The 15,842-nt window shown below is 53.2% G+C and overlaps 1 protein-coding gene and 1 long non-coding RNA gene across 15 annotated transcripts; one reads left to right on the top strand and one right to left on the bottom strand.

The window, feature by feature from the left end:
• Positions 1 to 7,771: 7,771 nt before the first annotated feature.
• LOC134738684 (uncharacterized) lies at positions 7,772 to 8,437 on the bottom strand. The gene is made up of 2 exons (XR_010124606.1): positions 8,229 to 8,437; positions 7,772 to 8,090 (listed from the first exon to the last, which is right to left on the bottom strand). It is a non-coding gene; the product is annotated as an uncharacterized LOC134738684 (long non-coding RNA).
• Positions 8,324 to 15,782, top strand: PHOSPHO1 (phosphoethanolamine/phosphocholine phosphatase 1). 14 transcript variants are annotated; one of them, XM_054460024.2, is made up of 5 exons: positions 8,334 to 8,685; positions 12,382 to 12,493; positions 13,361 to 13,482; positions 14,002 to 14,869; positions 15,074 to 15,782. In XM_054460024.2, exons 2-5 carry the CDS (start codon positions 12,449 to 12,451, stop codon positions 15,128 to 15,130), a joined length of 1,092 nt encoding a protein of 363 aa, XP_054315999.1. In that variant the 5' UTR covers positions 8,334 to 8,685; positions 12,382 to 12,448; the 3' UTR covers positions 15,131 to 15,782. The 14 variants fall into 14 exon arrangements, with proteins under 14 accessions (XP_054316002.1, XP_054316008.1, XP_054316003.1 ...); XM_054460025.2 differs by having other exon boundaries at positions 8,354 to 8,576; XM_054460026.2 differs by having other exon boundaries at positions 8,363 to 8,576; positions 15,466 to 15,782.
• Positions 15,783 to 15,842: the final 60 nt, after the last annotated feature.

Consider the following 15,842-nt stretch of genomic DNA (forward strand, 5'->3'; position numbering starts at 1 on the left):
CTGTGAGACTGCTTTCTCTCCTTCACCTGTTGTGGGTATCTGCTGGGTGACAGAAAGTGGGTTCGTTTGTCTGTTCACTCACTTCTCTGTCCTGTTCCCCCTGCCATGTTCCCCCCGTTATTGCTGCTAAGTGAGAAGGACAGTGGACAGCTCTGTCAGGGTGAGTCTGTTGTAGGGAGAGGGGCCTGGGACTGGGGAAGGCAGGGAAGGAGGGATGTAGATGGGGTATCATCTTTGAGCTGCCAAGGGCAGGTGGAGGGGTGAGAGGAGGGGACCGCCCACAGCAACCAATAACAAGAAGTGGATGGGACAATCCAGGTGTGGTGGCTCATGCCTGTAATCCCAGCACTTTGGGAGGGCAAGGCAGGCGGATCACCTAAGGTCAAGAGTTAGAGACCAGCCTGGCCAACATGGTGAAACCCCGTCTCTACTAAAAATACAAAAATTAGCTGGGCATGATGGTGGGCGCCTGTAATCCCAGCTACTGGGGAAGGTGAGGCATGAGAATTGCTTGAACCCAGGAGGCGGAGATTGCAGTGAGCCAAGATTGTGCCACTGCACTCCAGCCTGGGCGACAGAGTGAGATTCTGTCTCAAAAAAAAAGAAGAAAAAAAAGATAAGACAGGACAGAATTCCCCTGGTGGGCACAGCAGATCTGCCAGTTGTTCTTCCCTGACGCTTGTTTGGAAAGGGCTGTTTGCTTGCCAGGTCTCTTCTCTAGACTATAAGCTTCTGAGGCCAGGCAAGGTGGCTCACACCTGTAATCTCAGCACTTTCGGAGGCCAAGGTAGGAGGATCACTTGAGCCTGGGAGTTCAAGATCATCCTGGGCAACATGGCGAAACCCCATCTCTACAAAAAATACAAAAAAAATTTTATCAGACATAGTGACGCACATCTGTAGTCCCAGCTACTCGGGAGGCCGAGGTATGAGAATAGCTTGAGTCTTTCGAGGCTGCAGTGAGCCATGGCTGCACGTGCCTCTGAACTCCAGCCTGGGCAACAGAGTGAGATCCTGTCAAAAAAAAAAGAAAAAAAAAAGGCTCCTAGAGGGCAGGATCTCTGTCTTGTTCAATATCGTATCTCCCAGGGCCGGATGCAGTTAATTTCATTATATTCATTGAATGAATGAGAGCACAAACAAATGAATGCCATGTTGCAGGGATGCCTGAGAGAGCAGGAGAATATAGACTGTCCACCACTACCTGCGGGATCTGGCTCCAAAGATCTGAGCCTTGGCTGGGTGGATGGCTCACACCTGTAATTCCAGCACTTTGGGAGGCCGAGGTGTGTGGATCACTTGAGGTCAGGAGTTCAAGACAAGCCTGGCCAACATGGCAAAACCCCGTCTCTACTAAAAATAAAAAAATTAGCCAGGCGTGGTGGCAGGCGCCGGTAATCCCAGCTACTCAGGAGACTGAGGCAGGAGAAATCACTTGAACCCAGGAGGCAAAGGTTGCAGTGAGCCAAGATTGCCCCACTGCACTCCAGCCTGAGGGACAAGAGCGAGACTCCATCTCAAAAAAAAAAGAAAAAAGAAAAAAGATCTAAGCCTTGATCTATATCATTGCCAGAATCTTCCCAGGATGGGGTGGGGTGGGGTAGCCCATTTAGAGCAATTAAAGGTCAATTCAAAACTCAGGTTTAGCAGGCTGGCCAGAGCCACAGGGTGATATGTGAGCCAGTTACTAGACTTTGGAGGACCAATTCACAGCCCAGGGTTGGAAAATAAAACTAAGCCTTACTCTAGGGGGATGTGGGTGGGAGGCAGGTTTGGGGAATGCCCGAGTGTCACAGGGAAAGCAGACAGGTTTCTGAGCGTTTGAGTGAACTCAAGGACTCAGGCCAGAATATATCAAAAGTGTTTATTACCGAGCCGTCCTTGGGCTGGGGATCCAGGTGACCAGGCAGGCTGCTGCCTGTGCAGAGAAGGGAGCAGAGATGTTTCTGCCCCCAGCTCCTCCTGTACTTCCTGAAATCCCTCTAGCCCCATCCCTGCTCTAGCCTTGCCCTTTGGACCTCTTCCCAGGCTCTGAGGAGAGGGAACACTGGGGCTAGCTCTGGTTTGGAAATGAGGGTTCTTGGAGGCAGTTTCGCTTCTACTACGCTGTGGAGCAGGGGGAGCCAAACAAGACTCCCTCTCTAGTCTCTTTAAATAACGGAGGATCCTCAAAACCAGTAAGATCCTGACAAGCTTCTGCCCAAGTAGGGAGATGAGGTCCAGAGGGGGGCAACTTGTCTATGGCTGGGTGGCAGTGGCTCACACCTGTAATCCTAGCACTCTGGGAGGCCGAGTCAGGCGGATCACCTGAGTTCAGGGGTTCAAGAGCAGCCTGGCCAACACGGTGAAACTTCGTCTCTACTAAAATATATATATAAAGTATATATATATATAAAGTATATATATATATAAATATATATATATATACAAAAATTAGCTGGGTGTGGTGGTGCACCCCTGTAATCCCAGCTACTCAGGAGGCTGAGACATGAGAATGGCTTGAACCTGGGAGGCGGAGGTTGCAGTGAGCCAGGATCACGCCACTGCACTCCAGCCTGGGTGACAGAGTGAGACTGTCTAAATAAATAAATAAAACAAAGGAGAGCAACTTGTTTCAAGTCACACAAGTTCAAACTCAGCTACCCTGATTGCAAGTCAGACTGTTCTCTAAGCCAAAACTCAAGGAATTCTCAACCTTAGTAGGTCAAAAGGTGCGATCCCTAAAGAAAATACTTAATTTAAGAACACAAGCCTTTCTCCTCCTTCCTTTCCCCTAGGGCATCACCTTGCCTAGCAGGAGGCAGGAACACTTTCTCTAGAGCAGGTCTTATGATGTTTTGCTTAAGAATGCAGTTTCTTAGCTGAATGCCTGGGTTCAAGTCTGGCTTCAGCCACCTCTTGGCTCTGTGACCTTGGGCAAGTTACATACATCCTGTTCCTCCTGTTTCTCATCTGTAAAATGGGAGAATGAGTAGATTACAGGGCTGATGTGAGAATGAAGTAAGTGGAGCCTCTTAGTGCTGAGCATGCAGTATGTGCTTTTCACTGTCTTGGAAGGGAACTGTGAAGCCAAGAAAGGGGTCTAGTCAGCCCTGGTCACTAACCCCCAGCACAAGGCTTTAGTCGCAGAATGCCCTGCAGCACATCTTGCAGAACTGCCAGCACGAGGACACCCTCGGTGGCCTCTTCCTCCTGAGCCCACCCTCATCAGTCCTCAGATCACTGAGGGCCCTGTCCTTCTGCTTTTGGGGGGCAGATAGAGCAGTGCAGACCTGCACCATCCAGCCTGACCACCACTTGCTACACGGAGCCCTTGGGCAAGATGCTTTCTTTGTTTTTTGTTTGTTTGTTTTTGACTTTCAGCTTTTATTTTAGATTCCAGGGATACACATGCAGATTATAAAGGTATATAGGGAGCCAAGATCACCCCACTGCACTCCAGCCTGGGAACAGAGCGAGACTCCGTCTCAAAAACAACAACAACAACAACAACAACAAACAACAACACAAAGCTATATTGTGTTATGCTGAGGTCTGGATTATGACTAAACCTGCCACTCAGGAAGTGAGCACACAGTACCCAATACATGGGTTTTCAACCTTGGCCCCTCCTCCCCGCTCCCCACAAGGCGCTTTCCTAATGTCCCAGAGCTTCTGCTTTTTTCATGTGTGAAAATGGGAATGCTGGCCGGGCGCGGCGGCTCACGCCTGTAATCCCAGCAGTTTGGGAGGCCGAGGCGGGCGAATCACGAGGTCAGGAGACCGAGACCATCCTGGCTAATACGGTGAAACCCCGTCTCTACTAAAAAATACAAAAAATTAGCCAGGTGTAGTGGCGGCCGCCTGTAGTCCCAGCTACTTGGGAGGCTGAGGCAGGAGAATGGCGTGAACCCGGGAGGCGGAGCTTGCACTGAGCCGAGATCGCGCCACTGCACTCCAGCCTGGACGACTGAGCGAGACTCCGTCTCAAAAAAAAAAAAAAAAAAAAAAAAAAAAAGAAAAGAAAAAAGAAAATGGGAATGCTGCCCTTAAACCCCATTTCCAGGGTGGTGGGGGGATCATGTGCCTGGCACCTAGTTGATTCTCAAAACTCGTTCATCCTTCCCAGGTGGAGTATGCGGGTTGAACTCATGCCCATCTGCCCCTCCCTCTCACCTTTGCATCTCCCACGACCAGGAAGGAGGCCAATTGGAGAGCACGAGGCCACATTCTTGGACTCTTGGCCTCTTTGTCTCTAACACTGAAACCCTGGGCAAGCGACACACCCTCTTTGTGAAGACCAGGTGGATTGAGCTGTCCCTGGCAGCCTGAGTCAGGGTTCACCAGGAACTCAAGTGAGCCCTATTGAAACCACCTTTGCAAAAATCATAACTGAGAAAATTATGATAGTAAAAGATATCAGACCTAACTGACCCCTTTTTGTTTCTAACCTCTAAACTGTCCTTGTACATTCCTAAGCGTAGGCTGAACTAGCTTTGGAAAGAAATTTAGTGTATAGTTTATATAATAGCCTTTCCCGAAAGGCTAAACTGTTCTGGTAAAACTAATGAAAGTCCGCCAACCACCAAGTCAAGACGAAAGGGGCTGGAGTTCTAAATATTACCAGCCATTATTTCAGAGGTTATAAGATTTGCAACTTCCCTAAATTACTCTTGAAGGTAACATCACTATTGTGAACCTAAGATCGGCCTTTTGAGATGTCTTTTCAGGTTTTTGCATTTCTAACAACCAGGGGGCCCCACCTGGACCTGCCAACCAGTTCTGTGGCCCCCCCACCCAGGAACTGACTCAGCAGAGGAGAACAGCTTCCACTCCCTATGATTTCAGCCCTGAGCCAACCAATCAGCACTCCCGATTCACTGGCCCCTACCCACCAAATTATCCTTAAAAACTCGGATCCCCGAGTTTTTGGGGAGACAGATTTGAGTAATAATAAGAGTTTTGAGGGAGACTGATTTGAGTAATAATAAAACTCCAGTCTCCAGCACAGCTGGCTCTGCATGAATTACTCTTTCTGTATTACAATTACCCTGTCTTGATAAATCGGCTATCCTAGGCAGCAGACAAGGCGAACCCCTTGGGCGGTTACACTGTCACCTAAGATGACTCCTGTTCACAAGCTCTCTGCCAGGTTGGCTGACTTGAGTCCTAAGGTGAAACTCACACGAGGAGAAGAGGATCTACAGCCCATGTGCTGGGCAGAGGTCTTAACCGAATGGGGGATGGGTTTCCCATTCCCTTTCTATCCCCATGTTTAGGTACATGACTGATCATCCAACTCACTGGTACAAGGAAAAGGGAAAGTAAAGAAAGCTGAAAGAGAGGTAGGATTGTGTCCTGATGCTTTTGGCATTTAGGAGTTTTTCTGTTTTTTTTTTTCACCCTGAGACGGAGTCTTGCTCTGTTGCCCAGACTGGAGTGCAGTGGCATGATCTCTGCTCACTGCAACCTCCGCCTCCCAGGTTCAAGCAATTCTCCTGCCTCAGCCTCCCAAATAGCTGGGATTATAGGTGCATGACACCATGCCCAGCTAATTTTTGTATTTTTAGTAGAGACGAGGTTTCACCATGTTGGCCAGTCTGGTCTTGAACTCCTGACCTCAAGATCCGCCCACCTTGGCCTCCCAAAGTGCTGGGATTACAGGCGTGAGCCACCATGCCCAGCTGGCTTTTAGGAGTTTCTACAGCTTTTTCACAAAGGCGGTTTGTAGGTAGCACCCACGAGCTCTGGCACTCCCACCACCTGACTGAAGGCAGAACTCCGCAGTAAAAACTTGAAGCCACCAGTGGCCAAAGGAAGTTATCTGCCTACCCTCCCTAACCCCATCAGTGAATTAGGAAACCAGGTTGAAACTGCTGCTAATTGCCTCAAAAGGTTAGGATTTGAATCAGTTGCCTCCAGGGCACTTGTGTGACCTTGAACAAATCCTTTTATCTCTGAGTCTCAATTTCTTTATAAAATGGGGATGGATAAACTGGGCGCAGTGGCTCACGCCTGTAATCCCAGCACTTTGGGAGGCCGAGGTGGGTGGATCACCTGAGGCTGGGAGTTTGAGAACACCCTGACCAACATGTACTAAAAATACAAAATTAACCAGGTGTGGTGGCACATGCCTGTAATCCCAGCTATTCGGGAGGCCGAGGCAGGAGAATCATTTGAACCCAGGAGGCAGAGGTTGTGGTGAGCCGGAGATCGTGCCATTGCACTCCAGCCTGGGCAACAAGAGCGAAACTCTGTCTCAAAAAAAAAAAAAAAAAAAAAAAGCGGGGGGGATGGATAGGCTGGGCACCGTGGCTCACACCTGTAATCCCAACATCCCAACATTTTGGTAGGCCAAGGAGTGTTGATCACCTGAGGTCAGAAGTTCAAGACCAGCCTGGCCAACATGGTAAAACCCCGTCTCTACTAAAAACACAAAAATTAGCTGGGCATGGGGCATGTGCCCGTAATCCCAGCTACTTGGGAGGCTGAGGCAGGAGAATCGCTTGAACCCAAGAGGCGGAGGTTGCAGTGAGCCGAGATCACGCCACTGCACTCCAGCCTGAGAGACACAGCGAGACTCTGTCTCAAAAATAAATAAAATAAAATAACATGGGGATAACACTGGAACAAACTGTTATTGTGAAGACAAAGTGAAGGAACACAAATGGAGCACTAACCTAGAGCTAAACACAGCAGGGGACTTGTTTTTCAATTTTTTTTTTTTTTTTTTTAGATGGAGTGTTGCTCTATTGTCCAGGCTGGAGTGCAGTAGCATGATCTTGGCTCACTGCAACCTCTGCCTCCCGGGTTCAAGTGATTCTCCTGCCTCAGCCTCCCGAGTAGCTGGGATTACCAGTGCATGCCACCACGCGTGGCTATTTTTTTTTATTTTTTATTTTTAGTAGCGATGGGGTTTCACCATGTTGGCCAGGCTGGTCTCAAACTCCTGACCTCTAATGATCCACCTGCCTCAGCCTCCCAAAGTGCTGAGATTACAGGCATGAGCCACTGCACCTGGCCTCACTCAACAAACATCTGTAAGGCCCACTCTGCACCAGCCAGGCTGTCTATGTTAGGGGATGGGGGTACATCAATAAGACAAACATGGTCCTCATGTTGCTTACAGGAGAGGAGGGATGACAGACAATGAGAGGGACAGTATGGGGTGATGAATAAGGCAACCAGGTTGATACCCCAGCCCTACCAGCTGGGTGACCCCAGACAAGCTCACTCTTTTTTGTTGTTGTTGTTTTATTTTGTTTTGTTTTGAGACAGGGTCTCACTGTTTCGCCTAGGCTAGAGTGTGGTGGTGTGATCACAGTTTACTGCAGCCTTCACCTCCCAGGCTCAAGCAATCCTCCCACCTCAGCCTCCCAAGTAGAGCTGGGACTACAGGTGCATGCCACAATGCCTAGCTAATTTCTTAATTTTTTGTAGAGATGGGGTCTCCCTATGTTGTCCAGGCTGGTCCCGAACTCCGGGGCTCAAGCGATCCTCCCACCTTGGCCTCCCAAAGTGCATTCACCCCACCTACACACCCCTTTGTGACCCAATGGAGTCAGATATGTCCGGATTTGAACGGCTAGGCAAATAATTTCTTGAGTGTTGTGAACATTCAGCCATAAATGCAGCGACCTAGCCCGAATGCCCGGTTCATAGTATGTTCTCAGTAAATACTAGTTTCACGTCTTTCCTCTTGAAACACAATCTTCTCTCCTTCTCTTCACTAGCAGGCTTTGAGGGCCAAAAGGAAGAGATTAGGGTGGGGGAGAAACAGACTCTTAAGAAGCAGGGAGAAAGTGCGTTTTTTATTTATAGGGCTATCTACAAAAGGGGCAAACTGTCTGTCACCACCCGCTCCACCAACTTTACGGGCGGGGGTGGGGGTGCGGAGTCACTCCTCCCGCCATCCCCCGCAATCCTCAGTAACCTATAATCTGGGGAAAGGGTCCCGAGGGCCGGGTCGGGACGCTGCGACTCCGCTGGGTCATCCCGTGCCTCCCACTGGGTTTAGGACGCGAGAGCGGAATGGGCAGGAGGTGGAGGTGCACTTCTGCAAATCTCAGGAACCGGAGCTCTGGAGGCGGCGGATGAGAAAGTCCACAGCCCTAGCAATTTTGGGTGTGTAGGCAGGGATTTAGCGTATGTCCACAGCCGCTCTAGTGAGGGTGCCCCCACCCACGCTCCTCGGAAGGGCAGCGTTCCATCCCCACCCTGCTACCCTTTCCCCGAGAGCCTAATCCCACCTTGGCTGGAGCTCCGGGAGCCTCCGGGGCAGGAGGGAGGCGTGGCCTCGGGCGGCCCGCCCCTTTGATGTGCGCCGGCGCCGCTGTGATTGGACAGTCGCTTGTGACGTGTGGGGACTGCGGTGGGCTCCGCTGCTGCAGCAGCCGCAGCGCCGGCTGCGGCTCCGGCTCCGGCTCCGGCTCCCGGGCATTTAAAGGGGACGCGGCGGCTGCCCGGGGGGGATGGGGGGCAAGTGGAGGGGACGGCTCAGACGCACATCATCCTCAGTCCCTCGGGACTGGAGGGACTCGTGAGCCAGAGCCCAGAAATCCGGGGGTGGATAAGACACCGCGTCCCCTCCAATTCCCGTAAGCACCCCTTGCTCCATCCTGCGCCCCAATACCTCAGCTAGCCCCCTTTCCCACTTCTTACACTCCAAACTCAGCCGGGACAGACCTCTGCCGCCGCCGCCCCCACGTGAGTCCTGGGCTCCGGGAGATAGGGGAGGGCTGGGGTCCCGGCGCGGGGTGGGGGCTGTGGAGTTTGAAGGCGCTCCTTCACGCGCGTGGCACTGGGGGAGTTCTGGAGCTCAGGAGTGAGTCCCCTTCTCTCTCCTACCCAGGAACATAGTGCTGGGGTATCCCTCCGTCCCCGACTCTGGCAAAGCCAAGGAATTGGTGTCCCCTTGCTCCCTGCCACCCACAATACCCCTCCCCGAGCCGCGCACCCCCCGCCCGCATTGGAGCCCAGCGCCCGCCAGCTGGGGGTGCGCCAGAGTGCTGGCTTCCTAGTCACCTCTAAAAATATCTCTCCCCCAATCCTACCGGCAGCTGCCCCTGCCTCTGCCCCTGCCCCTAGGATCCCCTCCCAGCTTGTCCTTTCAGCCAGGGAGTGCCCAGAGGTGACTGCTAGACCCAGACGCCTCACTGGCACCAGGGCGCAGGGCCACCACCGCCAGCTGGTCAGGACCGCAAGCTCCCAGCCCACGGGAGTCTCCAGGGCCAAGGGGGGAGCTCCAGCTGCAATTTTCCCAAGAGGCGCCAGAGACTCCTGAGTTCTAATCGCAGTTCCGATGCTGTGTGACCCCCAGGATGTTAGCTTGACCTCTCTGGGCCTCTGTTTTTCCTATCTGCTGCTCAGGCGTGGTGAGCAAGGAAGATGGTCATGTTTGGGAGCACTGTCTGGGAGAGGGAGGGAATTCTAGCTTAGTTGTTGGATCTGATTTCTAGTGATTGATACAAGGAGACTTGTTTTTGGACAGAGAGGGCTTGTTACTGTGGTCTTTCTGGAGTCCTTGCCTGCCCATCCTCATTCTGCATATTTCCTTTGGAAAACTATCCCAAAACTTTTCTAGGAACTCCATCTGCCCAGTAAGGGGAATTTCAAACTTAGGGCCTATATCAGAGAGGGGCCTGTTTCCCTCCCACCCCCTTCCCACAGATTTAATCTAAGAGCATTTGTGTGAAAGGCGGGAGAAGCAGGCAGGGATCTGTGACCCGGTGCAGAATTAAGGAGGCAGGCACTGCTTTTAGGTGGGACTAGAATATGGACTCCCTGCAACCCCCCAGAAGCCCTTCTCCCTGCTCTGGCCTGTGAGAGAAGCTCAGATCCTGTCCCCTACTCTGAGGGACTCTGTTTCGTGACCACAAAAGGATTTGATGACTCAGAACAAAGGTGTCAGAGGTGACAGACCTTTTGGAGCATCACAGGAGCCAAATTCCAACTGGGGAAGGGGTTCCTCTGACTCCTGTGGGGTGGGAACAAGGTGTCACGGCACGGCCTTCTCAGTTTTCTGGGGAAGAAACCCAAGATGCCTTTCTGCCTTGGATACTAAAAGAAACAAGGGCAACTCACCAAACAATAAGTGTTTAACTGAATCCCCTAGATACTATTATTAGCAGAAAAATGTAACTGTATTTTAAGATGAGAAATGAGGAGTTGTGTGTGTGTGTGTTGAGGATGGGGTTACTCCCTCTGTCACCCAGGCTGGAGTGCAGTGGTACCATTACAGCTCCCTGCAACCTGTCCCCTGGGTTCAAGTGATCCTCGTGCCTCAGCCTCCCAAGTAACTGGGACTATGGGCACAAGCTACCATAACCAGCTAACTTTTTTTTTTTTTTTGAGACGGAGTCTCACTCTGTCGCCCAGGCTGGAGTGCAGCCACGCGATCTCTGCTCACTGCAAGCTCCGCCTCCCGGGTTCACGCCATTCTCCTGCCTCAGCCTCCCGAGTTGCTGGGACTACAAGTGCCCACCAACATGCCCGGCTAATTTTTTTTGTATTTTCTGTAGAGACGGGGTTTCATCATGTTAGCCAGGATGGTCTCGATCTCCTGACCTCGTGACTCGCCTGCCTCGGCCTCCCAAAGTGCTGGGATTACAAGCATGAGCCACCACACCCGGCCTTAATTTTTGTTTTTAAAGAGACAGGGTTTTGCCATGTCACCCAGTCTGGTCTCAAACTCCTGGATTTAAGTGATCTGCCTGCCTTGCCTCCCAAAGTGTTGGGATTACAGGCTTAAGCCACCCTGCCTGGCTGAAAAAATGAGACGCTTTGACCATAATTAATGATCAATAGAATAGAAAAAAGGAAGGAAGGAAGGAAGGAGGAAGGAAGGAGGAAGGAAGGAAGGAGGAAGGGAGGAAGGAAGGAAGGAGGAAGGGAGGAAGGAAGGAAGGAGGAAGGAAGGAAGGAAGGAAGGAAGGGCAGGCAAAGTAATGAGACCGTTCTCTATGGGATGAAAGCTGGTCTCTGGGTAGCTGTTGGTGACCCCTTGGAATCTTTGTATCTACCCTTTGCTTCTCCAGGTGCTGCATGTTTGCTTTTACAAGGGGAGTGGCATCCCTGACCTTTCTCTTATAAATCGCCTGGCTGAGGTTGGACATGTGATATCAGCTGGGAATCTGGAAGGTTGGAAGTCCCTCCAGATAGGGACTGGAGACAGCTCCAACCTATGCCATTTCCTTGTCCCTCATGCAACCCTCCCCTTCTCTCCCACCTCCTCCTTGACCTGTCTTCTCTCCCATCCCTCACCCTCTCTTTGCCCACTGCTTCATTCAGCTTTGACCACCTCTCCTAATTCCTAGATTAGAAGTTCTTGGAAAAAACTGAGAGCCGCATTCTATCCCTGCAGAAGGATTTAACACGTGTGGTCTGGTTGTTGTGAGGGAAGGAGTACTGCAAGATGGATAGTGCTAGAGCCTGTGCCCTGCTCCTGGGATGTCCCCGTCTCTGTCCTGGGGCAATTGCTTCTCCCTCCTGAATAGTCAAGGGAGAGTGTCACCTTGACAGAGGGGTTTACAGTGTCACCATTGTCACCACCAGAGGGCAGCAGCCAGCCAGACCTCTGCTTCTCTCAAGGTCTTGTCTCCTGGCTCTCTTTATCTTTCCAAATCTTGTCCCAGCTGCCTCTGGTCTCATTCAACCCCAGGAGCACAGGTGGGAGAGTAGAGAGGCACTGGAAGCTGTAGGTGGTGTCCTTTGCCACTGTCTTGGTGAAGTCCCCAAGAGGTTACACCCAGTCCCCAAAGCCACACCAAAGTCTTGCCGAGATTTCAACCTGACTCTCCTGTCTGACGGCCGGACCCCTGAGGGCAACAGGGAGGCCATTCCCAGATCATCTGTGAGACCTGGCTGGGGGTCCCAGACCCCAGCTATGGTATAGTAAGCTTTGGTCATCTCCTTCCTTTTTGAGGGCATGAGGAAGGCAAAGCTGCAATCAAGTGTTCATGAAGCAGTCTATGCCCCATGTAAACAGCGTGGCTGGTTAGTTAACCTCTCTGAGCCCTTCTCATTGGCTGAATTCATGACTGATGAGTAGTGAGAGAATATGAGTGAAGGTGATTTGTAAACTATGATGTGTCAATCACATTTAAGGGACAATGATGATACTAGAGAAAAAACACTGGACTCAGGCTCAGATGTGGGTTTGAGATCTGTCTGCCATTTACAGTGGGTGACTTTTGGGAAAGTCAGTTAACTTCTCTGGGTCTCCAATACCATCTGAAACCTCTCTAGAGTTGTAGGTACTGGGCCTATTTGAGGGGTTGTTTTTGCTAAGTCCCTGGGAGTGCCTCCTGTAGTTCAGCAGAAGGACCAGGGCCAGGTGGGTATTCCTGGTGGAAGCAAAAGCAACTGACTGGGCACCCTCAAATGAACTTTTGCGGTTGTCAGGAACGTGTGACGACGGCTGGAGCCCAACAGAGTCCCTACAGGTGGTGCTCACGGTAATGCACCGACAATGAGTGGCTGTTTTCCAGTTTCTGGCCTCCGCTGCCTATCTAAGGTAAGTGGGTCCCTCCAGGAGTCTCCTAGGATGAGGCCTCAGCCCCCAGTTTTCCATCACCTTTCCATAGGGCCTTGGGAGAGGCCCTATCCAGCCCATTTTAGGTTTACCCTCACCTCTACTGGGGCCTCATTAATTCCTAGAAGCTTCCATCCCAGGTGTGGGGTCCTGATGCTTTATATCTGCAATTTGAAGGATCCTGGGCCACTGAAATGCCCACTGGATGTTGATAAGACCAGAGGGTGACTCTAGGGATGAGGTGGAAGGGACAGCTTGGTTAGGGAGGCAGATAGCCAATCGAAATCCCAGCTCTGAAATGAGGAGCTTGGGTTTCTGTTTCACAAGGTGTGCCAGGCCATAAGCACACCAGGAATATGAGAGGGGCTTAGGAAGAAACCAGAAAGAGGAACAATCCCATCTCAATTAACTGGGGTGGGAGCTGGGCGGGAGAAAAGCAGTGTGTGGGTATCTGGAAGCTGCACGTCACCTGCTCACTGCCCCTCTGCGCCTCTCACACACTGGCAGGCAAAGGTGACGGGAACTTGCTGCCGAGGGCTCTTGCTGCCTCCATTGCTTGCCTTTCCTTGTGCCCAGACATGTCCCCTGTTGTCCTCTGTCCTCTCCCATGCTGCCTACCACCCTCCCCTCCAACATGAATCTGGCCCAAGGTCTCCACTTCCTGGAACTCCCTTATACCTACCCCTACTCTGTCTTCCTGTCCAGCAGTCTGTCTCCAAGATCCCCTAGCATGACCTCCTCTCAGCCTTCTCCTCCACACCCCCCAAGTCCCTACGACCTGGCCTCTGCCACTCCTCTGCCTTTTCAGCCACTGCTGCTCTCTTCTCTTCTCCCTTACCTGTCTCCCAGGTGTGTCGTGGCCTGGTGCGGGAGGCTCTTACCTCCCCAAGCCCCACTGCTTCTCCTGCTGCCCGCTTGCTTCGGACTCTGGCAGAAACCCCACCTGCTGACAAGTTCCTCCTGGGGAATTGGCAAGTGATTAGTGATGAGCTGTCAGCACAGGGCCCTAAAACTCCCTGGAGAAGCTGTGCCCCATCCCTAGGCCCCTGTCCAGTGCCATTGGGCTGGAAGCAGCTCCCAGAGAGCCATAGATTCCCCATGGCCCAAAAGGAGAATGAGGAAACTGGTCCAGTTGGGTGAATGGGTGGTTTCCCTTGACTCTGCCTCAGGGAATGAGGGAGCGGAGAGTTCCCACCACCCTCTCTTGATCCACACCAACAACAGGGGCCACTGGAAGTCTCCAAAACAGTCCAGTCCAGAAACCTCCCCAAAGTGGTGATCCTTGGAAGCTGCTGTTCCCTTCTTTTGACCTTGTTAAGCCCCATTGGCCCCTGATGAGAGTAGCGGAAACAGGTGCCGAGAAGCCCTCTGGGCATAAACCCCACTGCAGTTAACTAAGAGGTGCCACTGGAGTAGTCAGGGAAGGCTGGGGATAGAGGTGGTGGCATTGGGTACTCCTCCCAGCTTAACCAGACTTGGGTCCTCCTCAGGTCTTGGATGTGCCAGCGCCTCTGGCCGTGGCCCGCTAACCAGCCTCTCCCGGGCGGGCTCCTGCCGCTCCCCCTCTCGCTTGCCCCCTCCTCCTCCTCCTCCTGCTGCTCTCCCCCCTGCTCCCAGGACGGCGGGATGGCCGCGCAGGGCGCGCCGCGCTTCCTCCTGACCTTCGACTTCGACGAGACTATCGTGGACGAAAACAGCGACGATTCGATCGTGCGCGCTGCGCCGGGCCAGCGGCTCCCGGAGAGCCTGCGAGCCACCTACCGCGAGGGCTTCTACAACGAGTACATGCAGCGCGTCTTCAAGTACCTGGGCGAACAGGGCGTGCGGCCGCGGGACCTGCGCGCCATCTACGAAGCCATCCCTTTGTCGCCAGGCATGGGCGACCTGCTGCAGTTTGTGGCAAAACAGGGCGCCTGCTTCGAGGTGATTCTCATCTCCGATGCCAACACCTTTGGCGTGGAGAGCGCGCTGCGCGCCGCCGGCCACCACAGCCTGTTCCGCCGCATCCTCAGCAACCCGTCGGGGCCGGATGCGCGGGGACTGCTGGCTCTGCGGCCGTTCCACACACACAGCTGCGCGCGCTGCCCCGCCAACATGTGCAAGCACAAGGTGCTCAGCGACTACCTGCGCGAGCGGGCCCACGACGGCGTGCACTTCGAGCGCCTCTTCTACGTAGGCGACGGCGCCAACGACTTCTGCCCTATGGGGCTGCTGGCGGGCGGCGACGTGGCCTTCCCGCGCCGCGGCTACCCCATGCACCGCCTTATTCAGGAGGCCCAGAAGGCCGAGCCCAGCTCGTTCCGCGCCAGCGTGGTGCCCTGGGAAACGGCTGCAGACGTGCGCCTCCACCTGCAACAGGTGCTGAAGTCGTGCTGAGTCTGGCCGCCTGCAGGGGGGTACCCGGGCCAACGGTGGAGGGGGCGGGGAAGGGAGATTCCGGAAAGACAGTTAGCTTTACCACTCCCTTTTCCCTTTGGCTTTGCTATGTCCCTCTGGGAATTTCTGGAATCTCGTATTTGGGGGCTTGGGGAAGGGGCCTCAGAGCCGTCCCTATCTATGCAGTTAACCCACCTCGGCTGCCTCCCCCACTCCACTGCACGGTTGAGTTCTGGAGTCTGACCCATCGCGGGGTGGCGCGCAAACCTTGGAAGGCAGCACTATTTCCTGGTCCTCCCAACTGGGAGGAAGGGGCTGCCCGGCAGGTGAGAGAAGGAACATCTCCCGCCGCTGTAACTGTTGCCTCGGGCTGCGTGACCGCCACCCCCCTCCAGTCTACTGCGGAGGGAACCCAGGATCCTGAAATTCTCCTGGCCGCAAGAACTCCCCACAGAGGCAGAAGAGGGTCTCCACCTATGGCCCCAGGCCTTTGCGATCTTGCTTCACCCACCGCGACCCCACACTATTTCTATGCTGTCTACACTCTCTTGCCTCCCGACCCCCGCACTCCCTTCTAGCACCCCCAAAGGAAAAGCCAGAGGGAACAATCGCCTCCTGGTGGTGGTACGAGGTAGCGCACCGTCCGGCTCGGGTCCGGACAGCCAGTAACCTCGCAGCGAGTGACGGTGTCTCCTTGCACCCCAGCCTCGTCTACGCAGCAAGAGACCAGGGACTTCACCAAAGTCACCCTCGCAGGCTGGGCCCTCCACGCATTCCCCCCCACCCCCACCCCATGGAACAGAAAGCCATGATGTTTTTAAGCAGAACCAGCGAAACCCAAGCCCCTCCTTCCTCTGGTGTTTTACAACTATAAAGGAAGTGAAGGGGGAAGAAATGACTGAGATCTCTCGCGCGACAGTCTCAGAGTTGACAGTGAGGTGCTCTCGGAGAGCCC

Source organism: Pongo pygmaeus, chromosome 19 (genome assembly GCF_028885625.2).
Source record: "Pongo pygmaeus isolate AG05252 chromosome 19, NHGRI_mPonPyg2-v2.0_pri, whole genome shotgun sequence".
In the NCBI taxonomy this organism is placed as follows: Eukaryota; Metazoa; Chordata; class Mammalia; order Primates; family Hominidae; genus Pongo; species Pongo pygmaeus.